General features: G+C 64.4%; 1 protein-coding gene across 1 annotated transcript in view; it reads right to left on the reverse strand.

Moving 5' to 3' along the window:
- Positions 1-2,984: 2,984 nt before the first annotated feature.
- LOC137445076 (lipase maturation factor 1-like) overlaps positions 2,985-22,450 on the reverse strand; it is a 210,548-nt gene continuing 191,082 nt past the window's right edge. The window contains exon 11 of the mRNA XM_068146495.1: positions 2,985-3,321. Coding sequence (XP_068002596.1) covers positions 3,234-3,321 — 88 coding nt within the window. The 3' untranslated portion in view covers positions 2,985-3,233. The remainder of the gene's footprint in view (positions 3,322-22,450) is intronic.

Consider the following 22,450-nt stretch of genomic DNA (forward strand, 5'->3'; position numbering starts at 1 on the left):
TCTCCATGTGCCTCCTGGTTTTACCCTTCTTGGACAGGCAGACAATCCACACCAGCAGAGGCAAGCCACTTCCTTGCCTCCAAGGTCCTCCAACCCACCTGGATCAGCCAGGGCTCAGCCCCCTCAATGTCCTTCCTCTCTGCACTCAGAAGGTGGAGTCCCAATGGCCCTTACCCCTGGGATGCCTGCCAGCAGCAGCCTGCAAGGCAGCTGTCAGCACAGGGGAGTGTGGCTGTCAAGCTCCTGCAGGTCATGAGCTGGATGTAGCTGACCCCTGGGTTTTGATTTGCCACCACTGACCTAAGGGCTGCTTAGCAGAGGCAGGACCCCAGGCTGAGCCCTCTGGCACCTCTGGCACCTCTGGCACCTCTGGCAGCTGTCTCTAGAACTATTGTCCTGAGCAAAAAGAACTTGTCAGGACTCCTAGAGTCACAGAACATTAAGGGCAGCCTGAGAGGCATCTCACTAAGGTTTAGAAGTCTGTGGAGGGAGGGTGTCCAGAGGAAGGGGACAGACTCCTTTCAGTGGTGTCCTGGGCCGGGATGAGGAGCAGCAGACACAAACTGCAGCCCAGGAGGTTCCACCTCAGCAGGAGGAGAAACTTCTTTGCTGTGAGGCTGCTGGAGCCCTGCAGCAGGCTGCCCAGAGAGGTTCTCTACAGACTTTCAAGACCCACCTGGACACACTCCTGTGTGACCCTGCTTTGGCAAGGAGCTTGGCCTGGGTGCTCTGCGGAGGTCCCTCCCAGCCTCTGTGACCATCCAGCCCACCGCAGCCACGGCCAGGGAGCAGGTCCCGAGGTGCCAGGGGCGAAGTCCTGTTGACCAGGAGACAAACAGGAAAGGATCTGAGTCTCATCCTCTCTGCTGCAACTGAAGGCCACCCCAAAGGAGGAGGCTCTGGCTTGGGACAGAAGCTCTCTGGGTTTATTGGTGACTCTTACTGGGCTGCCTGTGGCACGCCGGGCGGCAGCCCTGCCACGGGAACGCCGCAGCCTCCCGGGGCCGAGGCAGAGGTCAGCCCAGGGGCAGAGAGAAAAGCTGGGAAGGGGAACCTTGCAAATCTGGTACCAGCACGGGGGGATGCATGGATGGATGGAGGGGTGCCAAGGCTGACCCAAATCTGCCATGCAATGCAGCAGATGGCAGCCTGCCCTCCCCCTGCCTGTGCAGGAGTCAGGACGCCCACAGCTGGGCCGGGGGCCAGGGGCTATTCTGGGGCAAGGTTTATGCAAGCTCCAAAGCAGAGCCTCAGCAGAGAGGAAACAAGGGGGAGGGAGAGGTGGAGGTTTCTTCCTAGCAGAGATGTTGGGAACTGGTGGATGTCACCTAGGCTGGGGGCAGAGCACCTCTGGGCTGGGAGCACAGCACCAAACCTGGCTGCTCCTCAGCAGCTTTGGAGCTGCAGGGATGGATCCGAGGCACAGCTAAACCAAAGCTGTCCCCGGGTTCCCCCCTGCCCCACTGCCTGTGCTGGGTGCAGGCTCAAGGGGCAGAAGAGCCCAGGGCCTGCTGCAGCTGGAGCTGACCTGAGCAGGGCTGCGTTGGCTGCTCCCCAGAGGCTGATGGCCACGGAGGGGCCGGGGGCAGGCGCAGGACCTTTAGCTCCATTTCCATTTGGGAGGGAGGTGTTGACATTTTGAATGCCATGACTGATAGATCCTTGGCAGCATCTTGGGGCCCATGAAGTCACTGGAAAGCAACAATACACCCCCACACCCCCCTTTTGTGATGCCTCAGAAGCCATTCCTGGGTTGGCAGTGACCCAGGGGAGGGCGAGGCGCGGGCAGGGCACGCTCGGGGCCGGGCAGCCTGCCCGGGGGCCAGCACCCAGCCTGTTTTGCAAGGATTAGCTGGACACCATCCTCCCCCTGAGCTCTTGATGAAGTCATCATGGCTGTGTGCCCCCTTCCTTGCCCTGCTCCCCAGAGGATGGGGTAGAGCAGCTGTAGCTCAGGCGAAGCCCTGCTGCCTCTCCGGGGCCCTGCTGCCGGCGTTTGGAGCAGAGGTTTGCTCTGCCCAGGCTGAGCTCTTCGTCTCCTGCCCCGTGCCAAGTGCACACAGAGTCCAGCAGAGCCCTTGAGATCCTCACTGGGGGAGAGGAGGAAGGTTTAGGTTGGATTTGAGGAGCAATTTGTTTCCTGAACGATTGGCCAGGCACTGGCAGAGGCTGCCCGGGGGTGGTGGTGGAGTCCCCATCCCTGCTGCTGTTCCAGGGAGGGCCATGGCACCTGGGCACAGGGTCTGGTGGCCATGGGGGGGTTGGCAGTTGGAGTTGATGATCTTGGAGGTCCTTTTCCAACCAAAAGGGTTCCCTGGTTATGCTCAGGGCTGAGCATGTGAGAACCTTTGCTGGGGAACTCATCATGGAACCTTGGAAAGAAAACCATTCTGAAGCAAACCATCCCCCAAAAAGTCCTTCTGGTGTGGAGAGGGACTCCTGAGGGCCTGCTGGTGATGGGACAAGGGGCAGTGGTCTGGAAGCAGAGCAGAGAAGATTTAGATTGGACATTGGGAGGAGATTCTGGAGCAGCTTGCCCAGGGAGGTGGTGGCAGCCTCCTGCCTGGAGCTGTTTGCAGCCAGGCTGGAGGTGGCTGTGAGCAACCTGCTGTGGTGTGAGGTGTCCCTGCCCAGGGCAGGGGGCTGGAGCTGGCTGAGCCTGGAGCTGGCTGAGCCTGGAGCTCCCTTCCAGCCCTGGCAGCTCTGTGCCTGTATGAAATCCTTTGCCCTGGGGGTGGTGAGCCACTGGTGAGGCTGCCCAGGGAAGCTGTGGATGCCTCCTCTGGGGAAGCTGTCAAGACCAGGCTGGGCCATGGTGGTCTCAGGTGGTGATGCTTGGCCTCAACAGCCCTAGAGGTCTTTTCCAACCAAAGCAGTCCTGTGCTGCAGCTCTGAGCAGCCAGCTCTAGCAGGAGGTGTCCCTGCCCATGGCTCTGGATGATCTGTAAGGTCCCTTGCAGCTGAAGCTATTCCAGGAGGCTATGATTCATTTATTTCCCCCCTCTCATCCAGAGGGAGGTTCCAGTGTTTGCCAACAGCAGCAATGGTAACAGGCAGAAAGGAAACCCCCCAAAAGCTGTGGATGGACTCAGAGGCTGCTTCCCTTTCACTCCGTCTCTTCTGCCCCTCCGCAGGGAAAAGCTCAGGGCTCCGTTTCCAGCCTTAATGAACAGCAGCCCTTCCCCTGCACCTCTGCAGGGCCTGATCCACCAGCATCCTCCATAAATATTGCTTTAAAGACCTTCCTGAGCAGCTCTTTGGGGGGCTCTGGGAGGCACCTCAGGAAGTCGTCTCAGCCTTGTCTCCTCTCCCCTCCGGAGGCTGGCAGCAGGGTTGGGAAAGAACAGATGGGTTAAATGCTGGAGATTTACAGCAACCACCCCCCCTGGGAGCCATAACCCCACAATTTGTTCCATTTCCAAAGCAGACCTCTGCCCCTTGCAGGACCTTTCAGCACTGTTTGAAAAGCTGGGCTTAAGAAAGCCCAGCCTGGATGCTGAGAGAGGGGACACAAAGTTCATTCTCCAGGCCCTGCGGTGCCCAGGGACCGGAGCTGAGTGCAGCTGGAGGGGGACAGGAGGCAGCCCCTCGCCTCCCCAGGCTGCCCCCTGTCTCTCTCTGCTGTTGGAAGCATCCCACGGGGTGGGCAGGCTTAAGGGGCACGAGCAGAAGGTGTTGGGAGCCCTGGTGTGGCAGACTGGGTGGCACACAAGGTGTGCTCAGGGTTGTCTCCATCCTGTGGGGCTGGCAGTGACAGGAGCAGGGGCAGTGGCCTGGAGCTGCAGGAGGGGAGGCTGAGACTGGAGATTAGGAAGAAACTCTTTGCAGGGAGGCTGGGGAGAGCCTGGCACAGGCTGCCCAGGGAGGCTGGGGCTGCCTCCTGCCTGGAGGTGCTCAGGGCCAGGCTGGATGAGACCTTGAGCAGCCTGGGCTGGTGGGAGGGGTCCCTGCCCATGGCAGGGGCTTGGAGCTGAATGAGCTTCCAGTTCCCTTCCACCCCACCCCACTGCACCATCCTGCATGAGAACCCTGCTCCTGGAGCCTGCATGAGAACCCTGCTCCTGGAGCCTGCATGTGAGTCTGGTGACACTGATGGGCTTGGTGCCTGTCCCTGACCTCCACTGGCAGGAGAAAAGTCTCCTCCTGGTTTGGTGTCACAGCAGGGTAGTCCAGAGGAGCAAAACCTGCCCTGACACTGGTGTCTGCACAAAGCCTGGAGACCCAGATCACCCTCTGGCCTCTTGTTCTCCCCCCAGCTGCCCCCTCCCCATCCGAGGGCAGCCAAGGGTAGCCAGGATGCCACAGGAGCCTGGCAGGTCCTGGCCACGGAGCCAGAGGAGCTTTGGGCCTTTGGCTCAGAGGCTTTCCTCACCTCCACACAGCCACAAGTTGCAGCCTTGAAGTGCCCCCAGATCTGAGCCCTGGCTCCCTCCACCTCCCTGCCACAGCCCTGTGATCCCCACGGTGCTGCTTGGGCTGCAGGTGCTGGGCTGGCCCCAGCCCTGGAAACGAGTGAGGAGGGAAGCAGCATTAGCCATGCAGTGGGTGAAGGGGACCAGAGCTGTGCCTGAATGGCTTGAGGAGTCTGAGGCGATGGAAGTGCTGCCAGATTTCCTTCCTGCACACAGTGGTGCACTCCTTAAAGGTCTGGAGGAGCTCCTTGAGCTGTCACTTGGGCTTTAGTGGCTGGAGGTAGCTGCCTGCTGCTCCAAAGCCTGCCACGAAGCAGCTCTGCCTCCGTGCTCCACCTTCTGCTCAGGAGGAGAAGCTCCCCCAAAGCACAAAGGGTTAAAGCTTTGGCCTGCTTAGGCCCAGTCCACCCTCTCCCTCCTCCCCCAGTGTGCAAACAGTAGAAAGGAAAGGATTAGAGGGGAGAGATTTATGGAGCAGCCCATCACAGAGCCTCACTTCACACTTGGATGCTGGGGGACCAGCCCTGCTCTAACAAAGGGGCTGTAAAACATGCCCACCAGTGGACTATCTACTGGGGGAAGCCAAATCCCTCTCTGGATTATGGAGGGCTCCAGGAGTCCTTGGCAGGCCTGGCTGCACCTCTTTTATGGCTGCCTTAGTAATAAAGAGCTGGTGAAATACTTACTGCTGCTCTGTAAATCTTCCAGGGGCAGCAGAAGGCTGCACAGACATCAGGGCTGGAAGGAAGTGGAGGAGCCATGGAGCTTGACCTGCAGCCCCCATCCCCACTGTGGGCAGTGCCTCTGGAGCAGGGATGCAGCAGGAGCCCAGCCTGGCTCCCAGTGCATTGGGGATGCAGCAGCCAGAGGACATCTCAGGTCACAGAATCAGAGAATGGGTTGGGTTGGAAAAGACCTTCAAGACCATGGATGGAGTCCAACCTCCCATGGCCCCAGGAGCCATGGCCACAGGATTCTTGAGCATCTCCAGGCATGGGGACTCCACCACCTCCCTGGGCAGCCTCTGCCAGCCCCTGCCCACTCCTGCAGCAAAGCAATTGCTCCTCCTAAGCCTCCTCTCCAACCTGCCCCTGCCCTGCCACAATTTCAGGGCCACTTCTTCTCCTTCCATCACCTGATAGTAGGGAGCAGAGCTCAGCCCCCACCTGGCTCCAGCCTCCTCTCAGGGAGCAGTGAGGTCTCCCTCAGCCTCCTCTGCTCCAGGCTGAGCACCCCCAGCCCCCTCAGCTGCTCCTCCCCAGCCCTGCTCTCCAGACCCTTCCCTCTTGCCAGAGACTGTTCCAGCTCTGGGGTCTACCCAGGACCTGTTTGCTCTCCCATGCAGATCTCCTCTCCTGTCTGAGCCCTGAGGAGCACAGCAGCAGAGTGAGGCCATCCCCCACCCCCTTGGCTCAGCTCTCCCCACTCCAGCACCTGTCTGGGACCAGCATCACCCCCAGCCCCTCACAAACAGCAGCTGGCTGTGCTTGAGAGACAGCAAACCCAAACAAGCTGAGTACCAACCTCAGACAACAAACCCTCCCCAGTTCCCTCCCCCATGTCAGCTTCTGCTCATGAAGGCCTCTCTGCTTTGCTCTGGCAGCACAGACTCTGCCCAGCTGGAGCAGGGCTTTGCATGGAGGGCAGAGCTGAGGTGAGGAGCCCAGCCCAAGCTGTTTGGCCAAGCCAGGAGGAGAGAGGCAGAGGCACAGAAGGAAAATAACTTCCTTGAGTTCCTTCCAGGAGGGAATTTTGTTTCCATTCCCTTCCAGCTCCCTCTTGCTGCAGGGACTGTCCCCCTCCAGAGCTGTCCCTCCCACGTTCAGTGCCCTAAATCCAGCAAACCCAAGCCCCCTGCAGCTGCTGAGCCTCAGCCCCGATGCACACCAAGGGACAGAGCAATTTCCAGCAGGCATTGGGCTCCCCACAGCCCCAGGCCTGGGGGCAGGTGCCAGGCACCTTGCACCCAGCAGAAAGCTCCAGAGCCCAGGAGGATGGAGGAGGAGGTCCTCCTCATGTCCCAGGCTGTGAGGCTTGGGCAGAGAATGTTTGCTGGGGGGCCAGGAGCAGCTCTCAGCTCGGTGAAAAATTACTTCCAAGTGCCCCCAGCCCTGGGGAGGGGCTCAGGGCAGAGGAACCTTTCTGCTTTCCTTTCTTCTCCAGTATTCAGCTCCTGCCCTGCCCTGTGCACAGCAACCTCCCTGCTGTGAGCCCTCAGCAGAGGAAGTGCTTCCTCCAGTCCATCTCTGCTCTGAGCAGCTGAGGACACTCGTGTGGCTGAGGAGATGCTGCTCCCACCCCTGCCCAGCCTGCCTCCTCCTCCCCACACGCTGCAGGGTTGGCCTTGCAGCTCAGGCAGCAGGGATGGCCTTGGCCACCCCTCCCCTGCACCTCTGCACTGAGGAAGCAGCTCAGAGCAGCTCTGGAACACAGAGAATGGTTGGGTTGGAAGGGACCTGGAGGCTCAAACAGCTCCAAGCCCCTGCCGTGGGCAGGGACCCCTCCCACCAGCCCAGGCTGCTCAGGGCCTCATCCAGCCTGGCTCTGAGCACCTCCAGGGAGGGGACAGCCCCAGCCTCCCTGGGCAGCCTGTGCCAGAGCCTCCCCAGCCTGAGCTCTTGGGCAGACACAAGCCCAGGGCTGCTCTGTTTCAGCAGTGAGGGCTTGGGCTCTAGCTGGGCATGAGGGTCCTGGGAGCAGCTCCCATCCTCACCCTGAGTTACCTTCATGGGGAGATGGAGGTGAGGCTGGACCACATCCTGCAGGTCTGCTGGGAGATGAGCAGAGATGGCCTTGCAAGGCTTGCTCCTTCATGAACCAAGGGGAAACAGCTTCCCTGGGAGGCTGCTGAGCCCTGGAGCAGGCTGCCCAGAGAGGCTGTGGAGCTCTGGAGAGCTTCCAACCCCCCCTGGGCAAGCTGCTGTGGGAGCCCTGCTGCAGCAGGGGGATTGGGCTGGGTGAGCTCCAGAGGCCCCTTCCAAGTCCCCCCCATGCCTGGATCCTGGCTCCCAGGCTAAGGCCCCAAAATGAGCCAGAGGAAGGCTTCAGATGCCAGGGCAGGGAGGGAGAGAGGCAGGCTCTGACAGCCCTGCCACAGCTTCTGTCTTGGCCTCTGCTCAGTCCATGGGAGGACTTTTGGATGGCCTTGGTCTGTCCTGGACCTCTCCATGTGAGAAGGAAGAGCTTTTATCCCCAGGTTTCCAAGCTGGGCTTCTCTCCTCAGGAGAATGAAACTCCAGAGCAGAATTTTTGCAGGGACAGTTTGCTCTCCATGAGGGCTTGAGGCAGGCAGAGGGCCCAGAGCTGCAGCTCTGCTGGGGGGGACACAGCAGCCTCCTGCCTGCCCTCTCCCTCTTTCAAGCCAGGCATTTGCCTTTGCTTTGCAGCAGCCCTTGCTCCAGGGGAAAGACAACAACTGCTGCTGTTGTGCTTTCTGGAGGCAGCAAGAGGGCTGGATGAAAGGGGCTGCACCCAGGGCACAACAGGAGCTGAGAGGAGACATCCAAGGTCCATGGCTCTGGATAAAACAAAGCTCTCACACAGGGAGGCAGATGCTGGAAGATGGATTTCTTGTGGGCAGCAGCAGCAGAGTCTGTGTTTGCCTTGCAGACAGGGGGCAGGAGGCCAAGTGGTTTCATCTCAGCAGGTACTGCTCTGCAGAGTGGAGCCCTCAAGCATTTCAAGACCTCCTGCCAGGCTCTTTCAGCACTCTCAGCCCTGCCCTGGCTCAGGCTCTGGCCCAGGGAAAGGTCACCTGTCCTCTGCTGGCCAAAGGCTCAGAGTTCAGAGGCAAACCTGGCTGTGGGGCCCTGGCTGGCAGGGGCTGGGGTGCTGTGAGTGCAGGGCAGGGATGCTGCCCTCTGCCGTGGGAGCCTCCCTGGCTCCTTGCCTGTGTGCTTAGCAAGATGCCTTCATAAGCAGCAGCAGCTTGGAGGGGCAGCAGTGATGCCCCCCCTGAGCCCACAGGACAAGAGGGCACTGCAGGAGGCCTCCTGCCCCTTCTGCTCCTCCTGAGCCCTTGGCAGGTTTAGCTTGGAATCAGAGGCTCCCAGGCTGGTTTGGGTGGGGGGAGATCTTGCAGCTCCCCAGCCCAGCCCCCAGCAGGGCCAGCCCCAGCCCCAGCCCCAGCAGGCTGCTCACAGCCCCACACAGCCTGGCCTGGGCTGGTGCCAGGCGTGGGGCAGCTCTCTGGGCAGCCTGGGGCAGCTCTCTGGGCAGCCTGGGCTGGTGCCAGGCGTGGGGCAGCTCTCTGGGCAGCCTGGGGCAGCTCTCTGGGCAGCCTGGGCTGGTGCCAGGCGTGGGGCAGCTCTCTGGGCAGCCTGGGCTGGTGCCAGGCGTGGGGCAGCTCTCTGGGCAGCCTGGGGCAGCTCTCTGGGCAGCCTGGGCTGGTGCCAGGCATGGGGCAGCTCTCTGGGCAGCCTGGGCTGGTGCCAGGCCTGGGGCAGCTCTCTGGGCAGCCTGGGCTGGTGCCAGGCATGGGGCAGCTCTCTGGGCAGCCTGGGGCAGCTCTCTGGGCAGCCTGGGGCAGCTCTCTGGGCAGCCTGGGGCAGGCTCTCTGCACCCTGAGTGTACAACATCTCTTCCTTCTCTCCAGCCTGTGTCCTTCCCCTGGTTTGAAGCCACCACCTCTCAGCCTGTGCTGGGCAGGGTGGAGTTTGCCCTGGGCTTGGGGGAGAAGCCAGCAGCCCAGAGCCCACTCTCTCCTCCCCAGCTCCTGCCTGGAGTCATGGAAAGCAACCACCCAAGTGTGGGGGTGGCTTCATTCCCCCAGGCCTGGGGGCTGGTGCCAGCCCTCTGCCAGTGGCCAGTGTGCCTGAGGGGGGAGCAGAGCTGCAGCCCTGCCTGGGGCTGTGCTGTGCTGAGCATCCACGGGGAGCTTCTGCCTGCCCTCGGCAGAGCCTGGCTCCAGCTGGTGCTGAGAGCTGGCCAGGAGCTCCTCCTGCTCTCCAGAAGCTGCTGGTGGCAACCAAAGCTCTTCCTGCCTGGGGAGACCTGCTGGGGGTGTCAGAAAAGCCTCCTGGAGCAGAGCTGCTCCAAAGCCTCCCCTGAGCAGGAGCAAATGGCCCCAGCCAGAGAGGTCTGCACCCAGGCTGGGGGGCTGGGGCTGGGGCTGCTCAGCCTGGAGAGGGCTCCAGGGAGACCTTGGAGCAGCTTTTGGTAGGGGGGGTGGGCTGGATGAGCTCTGCAGGCCCCTGCCAACCCCTGGCACCCCGAGATCCTGTGGCAGAGCTGCTCTGCAGGGAGGGAGCTGCAGCAGGCAGGGCAGGAGGTGCTGGGAGCCCTGCCTGGGAGCCAGGGGCTGCTGTGCTGCCTTGGGCAGAGGCAGCTGGCTGGGGGGCAGCAGCCAGGCTCTGACCTGCCCCAGCCCCTGGCAGCCTGCTGCAGCTCTCCTCAGCAGATGTGAGCTAGCAGAGCCTGCTCTCCAGCCCTCTCCTCAAGACATGGTGTCAGGACTCACAGCCTGAGTGGGGCCAGCCCTGGGGGGGTTACCTCTGTGCTGATCAATTCCCTTCTGTCCTCCCTTGTCTCCATCACTCAGGGCAAAGTCCTGCTGGGCCAACCTGCCTGCCAGCCAGGGCCAGGCTGCAGCCCCCCAGCTGCTCTCTCCTCCAGCCTGTTCTCACCACAGCCCCAGGGAGAGGCCCTCCTGAACCTCAGGGGCAAGGCATGGGAGAGACATGGGAGAGACTTGGGAGAGACTTGGGAGAGAGATGGGAGAGACTTGGGAGAGACTTGGGAGAGAGATGGGAGAGACTTGGGAGAGAGATGGGAGAGACTTGGGAGAGACTTGGGAGAGACTTGGGAGAGACCTCTCAGCTCCTGCTGGCTGCCTGCTGGCCAGGGCAGGCTGCTCCCTCCAGCTCCAGCCTGTGCTGTCCCAGCTTCCCCCTTGCTTTCCCCTGGGAGATGATCCTGCTTGGATCACAGACCTCCCCCCAGGGCCTGCCTGATGTCATGCTGGAAAGCAGCACTGGCCTCAGATGACTGAATGCTGCACTCCTGAGTGCTCTGCAGGGGTGGGGGATGGGGCACTGCCCTCCCCAGAGCCCTGAGCTGCTGCACCCCAGCCCTGGGCATGCATGAGCAAAGCACCTGCCCTGCTCCAGCCCCTGCTGTGTCCCTGGGCTGGCTCTGGGGCCTGTGGGTGAGGGCAGACACCCCAGGGCAGGGTGATGAGCTCTGCAGCACCCCCATGGCCTGGGCATCTCCTGCTGCCCCTGCCCTGGCTGTCCCTGCCCTGGCTGCCCCTGCCCTGGCTGCCCCTGCCCTGGCTGTCCCTGCCCTGGCTGCCCCTGCCCTGGCTGCCCCTGCTCTGGCTGTCCCTGCTGGAGCAGGAGGGCTGCACTGGATGAGCTGCAGAGCTCCCTTCCAACCCCCCCATGCTGGGACCCTGGGATCTCTGGGCAGAAAAGGCAGCCCCCAGCCTGCAGCACACCCTCAGGGCAGCCCCCAGCCTGCAGCACACCCCCACACCCTGCTGCACCCCCCAGGGCAGCCCCCAGCCTGCAGCACACCCCCACACCCTGCTGCACCCCTCAGGGCAGCCCCCAGCACCATCCCTCAGCACCATGGAAGGGGCCTGGGGGCTGATGGGGACTCAGGTGGGTGCTGGGGGCTGAGTGGGTGCTGGGAGCTCAGGTGGATGCTGGGGGCTCAGATTGGTGCTGGGGGCTCCCAGGGGTGCCTGTGGGGCAGCAGGGCTGATGCCCCCAAGCCTTGGGGTGCCCTCAGTGCCTCGGGGGAGCAGGTTCAGCTCCCCCCCTGCCCCAGCTGCCTGGAGGAGTCAGCAGGAGCTGGGGGCTCCCCAGGGGCCTGGGCTGGCAGCCTGCAGCTCTTTGCAGCACTGTCCATGAGTTCATCTCCTGGAAGGCCTCAGCCCCAGCTGCTGAGTGCTGCTCAGAGGCAGAGAGCCCCACAGCCAGCTCAGGACTCACCAAGTGTGGAGCTCCCCCAGCCAGAGTGGGGACTGCAGGGCTGGGCACGTCCCAGCTCCCCCTCCCCCTGTCAGGTGCCTGCTTGGGTCACAAACCCTTCTTTGTCTGCAGCTCCCTCACCCTGTGCTCCCGCAGCTGGCACTGGCTCCCTGGGCAGTTGGCAGCGCTCTGTGCTGTGCCAACAGCAGCCAGGGGCTGGCTCCTGGCTGCCAGGCTGAGCCTTGGGCATCTGAATGGGCACAGAAGCCACCAGCCAGGTCCAGATGTTGCTGGCCAGGCCACGGGGAGGTGTCTGGGGGAGAGAGAAGCTGGGTTAGGAATGGGTGAGTGAGGGGGAGCTGAGCCCTGGCAGGAGAGAGGGTGCCCAGAGCCTGCCCCCAGCAGCCCCCTGCCAGGGCCAGCAGTTAGGGCAAAGTGCAGCAAGGAGGCTGGAGGGCAGCCAGCCCTGGGGGGCTGAGGGCACAAAGCTCAGCAGGGGCAGGTGTGGAGAGGCTGCTGGGGAGCAGTCTGAGGAGAAGGAGCTGGGGGGGCTGCATGGGGCAGCAGGGAGCCCTCCTGGGCAAGAAGACCAAGGGAGTGCTGGGGGCAGGTGGAAGAGGCAAGGGAGGCTCTCCTCCCTCTCTGCTCTGCCCTGCTGAGGCCACAGCTGCAGTGCTGGGACCAGCTCTGGGCTCCCCACTTGTGGTGGGCTCAGGAGGGGCAGGGAACTGCTGGAGGGACCCCAGGGGAGGCTGCAGAGCTGCTGAGGGGCCTGGAGCAGCTCTGGGAGCAGCAGAGGCTGAGAGCCCTGGGGCTGAGAGCCTGCAGCAGAGCAGCCCCAGAGGGAGCTGAGTAATGCTCAGCAAGAGCTAAAGGGAGTGCTGGAGCAGGGCTTGGAGTGGGGGATCCCAGAGGTCCCTTCCAGCCCTCACCATCCTAAGATGCTATGAGCATGAGGATTGCCTCAAACTCTGTGCTGCCCACAGGCTGCAGAGCTGGGCTGCAGCCAGCACCTCACCTGCTCAACCACCCTCCAGGCACAGGACTCAGTGCTGTGGGTGTCTAGCAGCAGATCTCTCACAGCATCCCTGCCTTACCCAGCCCTGCTCCCTGCCTTCCCCCAGCCCTGCACCCCTGCCTTACCCAGCCCTGCTCTTCCTCCCCAGCCCTGCTCTCCCTCCCCAGCCCTGCTCTCCCTCCTCAGCCCTGCTCTCCCTCCCCAGCCCTGCTCTCCCTCCTTTCTCCCCAGGCCTCTTCTTTTCCTCCCCTTTCTTTCCCCAGCATCAGCATCTCAACATCTGGGTCGTGGTGGAGCTGGGAGCTGGAAGTGACACAGCCTCGTGAGAAAGGATCTTTGTGTGCTATTTCCACCCTTCCCAGAACAGAGGACTTCAGAAAGGCCTTCACAAAGGCTGCTTTCTTCCCTGCTCCTGCCTTGCAGGGCTGGGTGAAGCCCTCAGGCAGCTCCTGCAGCAGGGCTGGACGAGATAGAGATGATCCAAAAGGAGGGGGAAGGGGCTGAGGAGAAGCACAGCCAAGTGTTGGCTCTTGGCTTGGGTTGGGTTCTCTGGGCTCAGTCGGCAGCTCTGGGGCTCCCCCAGCCCCCTCTGGCCCTGGGGAGGATGAGGAGCTGAGTGCTTCCCTGCCAGCCCCCTCTGGCCCTGGGGAGGATGAGGAGCTGAGTGCTTCCCTGCCAGCCCCCTCTGGCCCTGGGGAGGATGAGGAGCTGAGTGCTTCCCTGCCAGCCCCCTCTGGCCCTGGGGAGGATGAGGAGCTGAGTGCTTCCCTGCCCCTGGGGCTCTGCTCTCACCCTGGAGCTTCCCTTTCTCGCTGAGCTGTTGAACCACAGAGGGGTTTGGGGGGGGCTTGAAGAACTCCACTCCTCAGCACCCCCAGTGCCAGGCTCAGCACCCCCAGTGCCAGGCTCAGCTGCCAGCAGTGCTGGGTGGGCAAACCAGGCCCTGCAGCACCCCCCTGGGGTGGGGCTGAGGCTGGGGCAGGGGCAGGGAGTTGTCTCTGGTTCCCTTCTCCATCCAGAAAGGTTCCAGAGCCCAAGGACCACAGCAGTGCTCTGCACCCAGGGGCGAGGGTCTGCCCCATCTGGGGGCTCTGAAGGGTGCTGCACCTGCAGGACAGACCCAGCACCACGACCACAAATGCTGGCAGCTCTCCTCCCCTCTTTTTGGTCCCCCCTGGGAGGAGAGGTTGCTCTGGCTCAGCTTTGAGGCTGCTGAGGAGGGGGCTGGCAGCTGCAGCAGGCCTGTGATAGCTTCTCCTGCTCAGATGGAACCTCCTGGGCACCCCTGAGCAGAGCCTGGCCCCAGCCCCCTGCACCCCAGCCTTTAGCTCCTGCTGAGCATTGCTCAGCTGCCCTCTGGGGCTGCTCTGCTGCAGGCTCTCAGCCCCAGGGCTCTCAGCCTCTGCTCCCAGAGCTGCCCCAGGCCCCTCAGCAGCTCTGCAGCCTCCCCTGGGCTCTCCCCAGCAGCTCTCTGTCCCTCTTGACCTGGGGACCCAGGGCTGGACCCAGGACTCCAGGTGGAGCCTCACTAGGTCAGAGCAGAGGCAGTCCCAGGGGTGCAGGACAGACCCCGAGGAGGGCAGGGCAAGCCCTGAGCATGCAGAGCAGTCCTGGGGGTGCAGGATGGCTTCTGAAGGGGCAGGAGCCCTGGCACAGCCCTGGGCAGCAGCACATCACCAGGCACAGCTCAGTGAGCCCTGGCACAGCCCTGGGCAGCAGCACATCACCAGGCACAGCTCAGTGAGCCCTGGCACAGCCCTGGGCAGCAGCACATCACCAGGCACAGCTCTGAGCCCTGGCACAGCCCTGGGCAGCAGCACATCACCAGGCACAGCTCTGTGAGCCCTGGCACAGCCCTGGGCAGCAGCACATCACCAGGCACAGCTCAGTGAGCCCTGGCACAGCCCTGGGCAGCAGCACATCACCAGGCACAGCTCTGTGAGCCCTGGCACAGCCCTGGGCAGCAGCACATCACCAGGCACAGCTCTGAGCCCTGGCACAGCCCTGGGCAGCAGCACATCACCAGGCACAGCTCTGTGAGCCCTGGCACAGCCCTGGGCAGCAGCACATCACCAGGCACAGCTCTGAGCCCTGGCACAGCCCTGGGCAGCAGCACATCACCAGGCACAGCTCAGTGAGCCCTGGCACAGCCCTGGGCAGCAGCACATCACCAGGCACAGCTCTGTGAGCCCTGGCACAGCCCTGGGCAGCAGCACATCACCAGGCACAGCTCTGTGAGCCCTGGCACAGCCCTGGGCAGCAGCACATCACCAGGCACAGCTCTGTGAGCCCTGGCACAGCCCTGGGCAGCAGCACATCACCAGGCACAGCTCTGAGCCCTGGCACAGCCCTGGGCAGCAGCACATCACCAGGCACAGCTCTGAGCCCTGGCACAGCCCTGGGCAGCAGCACATCACCAGGCACAGCTCTGTGAGCCCTGGCACAGCCCTGGGCAGCAGCACATCACCAGGCACAGCTCTGAGCCCTGGCACAGCCCTGGGCAGCAGCACATCACCAGGCACAGCTCTGAGCCCTGGCACAGCCCTGGGCAGCAGCACATCACCAGGCACAGCTCTGTGAGCCCTGGCACAGCCCTGGGCAGCAGCACATCACCAGGCACAGCTCTGCGAGCCCCAGCAGGACACTTTGGATCCCGTCCCGCAGCAGGCAGCACCACAGAGAGCTCCCTGCCGGCAGCGGAGCGCCCAGCGCCGTCCCGGGGCAGGGCAGCAAGCCCCAGGCCAGCCCCGGGGCTGCCCCGCAGCCAGCGCTGCCAGCTCCCTGCCAGCCAGGGGCTGCCTCCCCGCAGCCAGCCCCAGGCTCAGGACATATTTCCTCATCTACATAATCCTGAAGCAGAGAAGGGCCAGGCCCGGGGCCCGGGATTCCCAGACAGTGCACTCAGCATCCTGAGGTGCTGATGTCAGCCTGGGCAGAGGGCTCCTGGGCCCAGCCTCGCTGAGCTGAAGCTGTACCAAGCCCTCAGGCCCCCGAGCTGGGCTGTGCACGGGGGGGGCTCAGCTGAGGCTGCAGCTCAGGGATGCCCCAGGGGTGGCTTAGGGACCCTGCTGCACCCCGGAGGCACTGATGGCAGCAAAGCTCTTTGCCTGCACTGCTCCCTCCTGGCCTCTGTGTTCAGCCAGGAATGGGGTGACATCATCATCATCACCATCATCATCATCATCACCACCACCACCGGGGATGAACCCAACCCAGCAGATCCCCCTGCACCAGCAGGTGCTAAGCTTCAGCCTCCAAAGCTGCAGCTGAGGGCAAGCCCTGAGCTGAGGTGCAGCCCATGGAGCACAGGAGCAGCTGGTGGCCTGGGGCCAGGGGCAGGATGTGACCCAAACTGCTCCAGCTCCAGCTGCTGGAGTGAGTCACTGCTGCAGCCATGGGGCTGGCCTGGGCCTGGCCTCCAGGGAGACTCAGAGCTGCTGTGGCTGCTTTGCAGCAGTGCCTTGGCCACAGAGCCAGGCCACAGGCTGGGGGGATGCTGCCTGCCTGCCCCTGGGCAAGGTGCCCCTGGGGGATCCATAGCTGGAGCTGGCTGCTGGCTCCCCTGGCACCCCTGGCACCCCTGGCACCCCTGGCACCCCTGGCTCCTCTGGCACCCCTGGCACCCCTGGCACCCCTGGCACCCCTGGCACACCTGGCTCCCCTGGCTCCCCTGGCTCCTCTGGCACCCCTGGCACCCCTGGCACCCCTGGCTCCCCTGGCACCCCTGGCACCCCTGGCTCCTCTGGCACCCCTGGCACCCCTGGCACACCTGGCTCCCCTGGCTCCCCTGGCTCCCCTGGCTCCTCTGGCACCCCTGGCACCCCTGGCACCCCTGGCTCCTCTGGCTCCCCTGGCTCTCCTGGCTCCTCTGGCACCCCTGGCACCCCTGGCACCCCTGGCACACCTGGCTCCCCTGGCTCCCCTGGCTCCCCTGGCTCCTCTGGCACCCCTGGCACCCCTGGCACCCCTGGCTCCTCTGGCTCCCCTGGCTCTCCTGGCTCCTCTGGCACCCCTGAGCACCCCTGGCACCCCTGGCTCCCCTGGCTCCCCTGGCACCCCTGGCTCCCCTGGCACCCCTGGCACCCCTGGCACCCCTGGCTCCCCTGGCACCCCTGGCTCCCCTGGCTCCCCTCTGCTCTTGCTTGACCTCAGGAGCATCTCTGACCTCTTCCTGTGACCAACCCAGCCTCCCTGCTGGCCACCCCGGGCTCCTGCAGGGACAGCCTGATGCTTCTGACGTTGGCTTTCTGATGACCTCCCACAGGTGGGGATGGGAGAGGAGACCCAAGAGGGTCACCTCCCCCAGGCAGGGCCACAGCTTCCAGGGCTCAGGCTGCTCAGCATCTCTGCAGCCTCCCTTGGGCTCTCTCCAGCAGTTCCCTGTCTCTCCTGAGCTGGGGAGCCCAGAGCTGGCCCCAGTGCTGCATCTGAGGCCTCAGCAGGGCAGAGCAGAGCAGGGCAGAGCAGAGCAGAGCAGGGCAGAGCAGAGCAGGGCAGAGCAGAGCAGGGCAGAGCAGAGCAGAGCAGGGCAGAGCAGAGCAGGGCAGAGCAGAGCAGGGCAGAGCAGAGCAGAGCAGAGCAGAGCAGGGCAGAGCAGGGCAGAGCAGAGCAGAGCAGGGCAGAGCAGAGCAGGGCAGAGCAGGGCAGAGCAGGGCAGAGCAGAGCAGAGCAGAGCAGAGCAGAGCAGAGCAGGGCAGAGCAGAGCAGAGCAGGGCAGAGCAGAGCAGGGCAGAGCAGAGCAGAGCAGAGCAGAGCAGGGCAGAGCAGGGCAGAGCAGAGCAGAGCAGGGCAGAGCAGAGCAGGGCAGAGCAGGGCAGAGCAGGGCAGAGCAGAGCAGGGCAGAGCAGGGCAGAGCAGAGCAGGGCAGAGCAGAGCAGGGCAGGGCAGAGCAGAGCAGAGCAGGGCAGAGCAGAGCAGGGCAGGGCAGAGCAGAGCAGAGCAGAGCAGAGCAGAGCATGGCAGAGCAGAGCAGAGCAGAGCAGAGCAGGGCAGAGCAGAGCAGAGCAGAGCAGAGCAGGGCAGAGCAGAGCAGGGCAGAGCAGAGCAGGGCAGAGCAGAGCAGAGCAGGGCAGAGCAGAGCAGGGCAGAGCAGAGCAGAGCAGGGCAGAGCAGAGCAGGGCAGAGCAGGGCAGAGCAGGGCAGAGCAGAGCAGGGCAGAGCAGGGCAGAGCAGAGCAGGGCAGGGCAGAGCAGAGCAGGGCAGGGCAGAGCAGAGCAGAGCAGAGCAGAGCAGAGCATGGCAGAGCAGAGCAGAGCAGAGCAGAGCAGGGCAGAGCAGAGCAGAGCAGGGCAGAGCAGAGCAGGGCAGAGCAGAGCAGGGCAGAGCAGGGCAGGGCAGAGCAGGGCAGGGCAGAGCAGAGCAGAGCAGAGCAGAGCAGGGCAGAGCAGGGCAGAGCAGGGCAGAGCAGAGCAGAGCAGGGCAGAGCAGAGCAGGGCAGAGCAGAGCAGAGCAGAGCAGGGCAGAGCAGAGCAGGGCAGGGCAGAGCAGAGCAGGGCAGGGCAGAGCAGAGCAGGGCAGAGCAGGGCAGAGCAGAGCAGGGCAGAGCAGAGCAGGGCAGGGCAGGGCAGGGCAGGGCAGGGCAGGGCAGAGCAGGGCAGAGCAGAGCAGAGCAGGGCAGAGCAGGGCAGAGCAGAGCAGAGCAGAGCAGGGCAGAGCAGAGCAGGGCAGAGCAGGGCAGAGCAGGGCAGAGCAGGGCAGGGCAGGGCAGAGCAGGGCAGAGCAGGGCAGAGCAGAGCAGGGCAGAGCAGAGCAGGGCAGGGCAGGGCAGAGCAGAGCAGGGCAGGGCAGGGCAGGGCAGGGCAGGGCAGAGCAGAGCAGGGCAGAGCAGGGCAGAGCAGAGCAGGGCAGAGCAGGGCAGAGCAGGGCAGAGCAGAGCAGAGCAGGGCAGAGCAGAGCAGGGCAGAGCAGGGCAGAGCAGGGCAGAGCAGAGCAGAGCAGGGCAGAGCAGGGCAGAGCAGAGCAGAGCAGGGCAGAGCAGGGCAGAGCAGAGCAGAGCAGGGCAGGGCAGAGCAGAGCAGAGCAGAGCAGAGCAGGGCAGGGCAGAGCAGAGCAGAGCAGAGCAGAGCAGGGCAGGGCAGAGCAGAGCAGAGCAGAGCAGGGCAGAGCAGAGCAGAGCAGGGCAGAGCAGAGCAGAGCAGAGCAGAGCAGAGCAGAGCAGAGCAGGGCAGGGCAGAGCAGAGCAGAGCAGGGCAGGGCAGAGCAGAGCAGGGCAGGGCAGAGCAGAGCAGAGCAGAGCAGAGCAGAGCAGAGCAGAGCAGAGCAGGGCAGAGCAGAGCAGGGCAGAGCAGGGCAGGGCAGGGCAGGGCAGGGCAGGGCAGGGCAGGGCAGAGCAGAGCAGAGCAGGGCAGAGCAGGGCAGAGCAGGGCAGAGCAGGGCAGAGCAGAGCAGGGCAGGGCAGAGCAGGGCAGAGCAGAGCAGAGCAGGGCAGAGCAGGGCAGAGCAGAGCAGAGCAGGGCAGAGCAGGGCAGAGCAGAGCAGGGCAGAGCAGGGCAGAGCAGGGCAGGGCAGGGCAGAGCAGGGCAGAGCAGGGCAGAGCAGAGCAGAGCAGGGCAGGGCAGGGCAGAGCAGAGCAGGGCAGGGCAGGGCAGGGCAGGGCAGAGCAGAGCAGAGCAGGGCAGAGCAGGGCAGAGCAGGGCAGAGCAGAGCAGGGCAGGGCAGAGCAGGGCAGAGCAGGGCAGAGCAGAGCAGAGCAGGGCAGGGCAGGGCAGGGCAGAGCAGAGCAGAGCAGAGCAGAGCAGAGCAGAGCAGGGCAGAGCAGGGCAGAGCAGGGCAGAGCAGGGCAGGGCAGAGCAGAGCAGAGCAGAGCAGAGCAGAGCAGAGCAGGGCAGAGCAGAGCAGAGCAGAGCAGGGCAGAGCAGGGCAGAGCAGGGCAGAGCAGAGCAGAGCAGAGCAGGGCAGAGCAGGGCAGAGCAGAGCAGAGCAGGGCAGAGCAGGGCAGGGCAGGGCAGGGCAGGGCAGAGCAGAGCAGAGCAGAGCAGAGCAGAGCAGAGCAGGGCAGAGCAGGGCAGAGCAGAGCAGGGCAGAGCAGAGCAGAGCAGAGCAGAGCAGAGCAGAGCAGGGCAGAGCAGGGCAGAGCAGAGCAGAGCAGAGCAGGGCAGGGCAGAGCAGGGCAGAGCAGAGCAGAGCAGGGCAGAGCAGAGCAGAGCAGAGCAGAGCAGAGCAGAGCAGAGCAGAGCAGGGCAGGGCAGAGCAGGGCAGAGCAGAGCAGAGCAGGGCAGAGCAGAGCAGAGCAGGGCAGAGCAGGGCAGAGCAGGGCAGGGCAGAGCAGAGCAGGGCAGAGCAGAGCAGAGCAGGGCAGAGCAGGGCAGAGCAGAGCAGAGCAGAGCAGGGCAGAGCAGAGCAGAGCAGAGCAGGGCAGAGCAGGGCAGAGCAGGGCAGGGCAGAGCAGGGCAGGGCAGAGCAGAGCAGAGCAGAGCAGGGCAGAGCAGAGCAGAGCAGGGCAGGGCAGGGCAGAGCAGGGCAGAGCAGAGCAGAGCAGGGCAGAGCAGAGCAGAGCAGGGCAGAGCAGGGCAGAGCAGGGCAGAGCAGGGCAGGGCAGGGCAGGGCAGGGCAGGGCAGGGCAGAGCAGAGCAGAGCAGAGCAGAGCAGGGCAGAGCAGAGCAGGGCAGAGCAGAGCAGAGCAGGGCAGGGCAGAGCAGGGCAGAGCAGAGCAGGGCAGGGCAGAGCAGAGCAGAGCAGGGCAGAGCAGAGCAGGGCAGGGCAGAGCAGAGCAGGGCAGAGCAGAGCAGAGCAGAGCAGAGCAGAGCAGGGCAGAGCAGAGCAGGGCAGAGCAGAGCAGGGCAGAGCAGAGCAGAGCAGGGCAGAGCAGGGCAGAGCAGAGCAGGGCAGAGCAGGGCAGAGCAGAGCAGAGCAGAGCAGGGCAGAGCAGGGCAGAGCAGGGCAGGGCAGAGCAGGGCAGGGCAGAGCAGAGCAGAGCAGAGCAGGGCAGAGCAGAGCAGAGCAGGGCAGGGCAGGGCAGAGCAGGGCAGAGCAGAGCAGAGCAGGGCAGAGCAGAGCAGAGCAGGGCAGAGCAGGGCAGAGCAGGGCAGAGCAGGGCAGGGCAGGGCAGGGCAGGGCAGGGCAGGGCAGAGCAGGGCAGAGCAGAGCAGGGCAGAGCAGAGCAGAGCAGGGCAGAGCAGAGCAGGGCAGGGCAGAGCAGAGCAGAGCAGGGCAGAGCAGAGCAGGGCAGGGCAGAGCAGAGCAGGGCAGAGCAGAGCAGAGCAGGGCAGAGCAGAGCAGGGCAGGGCAGAGCAGAGCAGGGCAGAGCAGAGCAGAGCAGAGCAGAGCAGAGCAGGGCAGAGCAGAGCAGGGCAGAGCAGAGCAGGGCAGAGCAGGGCAGAGCAGAGCAGAGCAGAGCAGGGCAGGGCAGGGCAGGGCAGAGCAGAGCAGGGCAGAGCAGAGCAGAGCAGAGCAGGGCAGAGCAGAGCAGAGCAGGGCAGGGCAGGGCAGAGCAGAGCAGAGCAGGGCAGAGCAGAGCAGAGCAGGGCAGAGCAGGGCAGAGCAGAGCAGAGCAGAGCAGAGCAGGGCAGAGCAGAGCAGGGCAGAGCAGAGCAGAGCAGAGCAGAGCAGGGCAGAGCAGAGCAGAGCAGAGCAGGGCAGAGCAGAGCAGAGCAGAGCAGAGCAGGGCAGAGCAGAGCAGAGCAGAGCAGAGCAGAGCAGGGCAGAGCAGAGCAGAGCAGAGCAGGGCAGAGCAGAGCAGGGCAGAGCAGAGCAGAGCAGAGCAGGGCAGAGCAGAGCAGGGCAGAGCAGGGCAGAGCAGAGCAGAGCAGGGCAGAGCAGAGCAGAGCAGAGCAGGGCAGAGCAGAGCAGAGCAGAGCAGGGCAGAGCAGAGCAGGGCAGAGCAGAGCAGAGCAGAGCAGGGCAGAGCAGAGCAGGGCAGAGCAGGGCAGAGCAGAGCAGGGCAGAGCAGAGCAGAGCAGGGCAGAGCAGAGCAGAGCAGAGCAGGGCAGAGCAGAGCAGGGCAGAGCAGAGCAGGGCAGAGCAGAGCAGAGCAGAGCAGGGCAGAGCAGAGCAGGGCAGAGCAGGGCAGAGCAGAGCAGAGCAGGGCAGAGCAGAGCAGAGCAGAGGGCAGGAAGAACCTCCCTTGGCCTGCTGGCCCCAGAGCTGGTGTGGAGGTGGCCATGGGGGTGAGGCTCAGCATCCAGCCCAGCTAAGCCCACAGGAGGACCCAGCTGATGTGCTGGGGGGGCACAGACAGAGCCTCCAGCACAAAACCCCACACATGCTGGAGAGGAAGGTGGCCACAAGCTGCTCCCCAGTTGCCTGTCCCCTGTGGGTCAGAGCTGGCTGACCTGAGCTGCTCCTGAGCCACGCTGCTGCCAACCCCTGGGCTGGGATGAAGTGCAGCAGGGGCTCTGCCATGGCTCCCCAGCCCCAGGAAGGTTTGCATCCCCCAGCTCCCATGGCCAGGGCATCACAACAGCTCTCAAGAGGCTCCTGGCTGCTCCCTGGCACTGCAGGCAGGTTCCCCTTTTAAAGGCTGCTGCCAGCTGAGCTGAGGCCCAGGGCCTGGGCACCACCCACAGGATGGAGACTTCTCCTGGGGGAGACTCCCAACCCACCTGCACCCTGAGCCCCTGGGCTGCATGGACCCAGAGGTCCCTTCCTGCCCCCCCTGTGCTGGGGCTCCAGCAGCCTGTGACAGGCCCAGGGGACTCCCCAGGCCCCAGGAGTGGACTCTGCTCACTGGTCCTGGCTCCTCTGAAGCAGGCTCTGGGCTCTGCCTGGTTAAGCAGAGAGGAGAAGCCCTGCTGGCATCTTTCCTCCTGCCTGGGAGAGCCTTGCTCAGGGGAGAGGTTGGAGGCTTTTGTTCCCAGGAGCTGTCAAACTCCTCACCTTGCACAAGCACCGAGGCAGCCAGGGGAGGGGAAAATGAGAGAGAGATGGGAGGGGAATCATAACTCCTGAGCCATAAATCTGAGCTGGTAAATCAAGCAGTGAGGGGGCAGGGGCAGGGCAGGGGCAGGGCAGGGGCAGGGGCAGGCAGGGCAGGCAGGGCAGGGGCAGGCAGGGCAGGGGCAGGCAGGGCAGGCAGGGCAGGGGCAGGCAGGGCAGGCAGGGCAGGGGCAGGCAGGGCAGGGGCAGGGGCAGGGGCAGGGGCAGGGGCAGGGTAGGGGCAGGCAGGGCAG

The sequence above is a fragment of the Melanerpes formicivorus genome, unplaced genomic scaffold, assembly GCF_026170545.1.
Source record: "Melanerpes formicivorus ecotype bairdi unplaced genomic scaffold, bMelFor1.0.p_v2 SCAF_14, whole genome shotgun sequence".
Classification (NCBI taxonomy): Eukaryota; Metazoa; Chordata; class Aves; order Piciformes; family Picidae; genus Melanerpes; species Melanerpes formicivorus.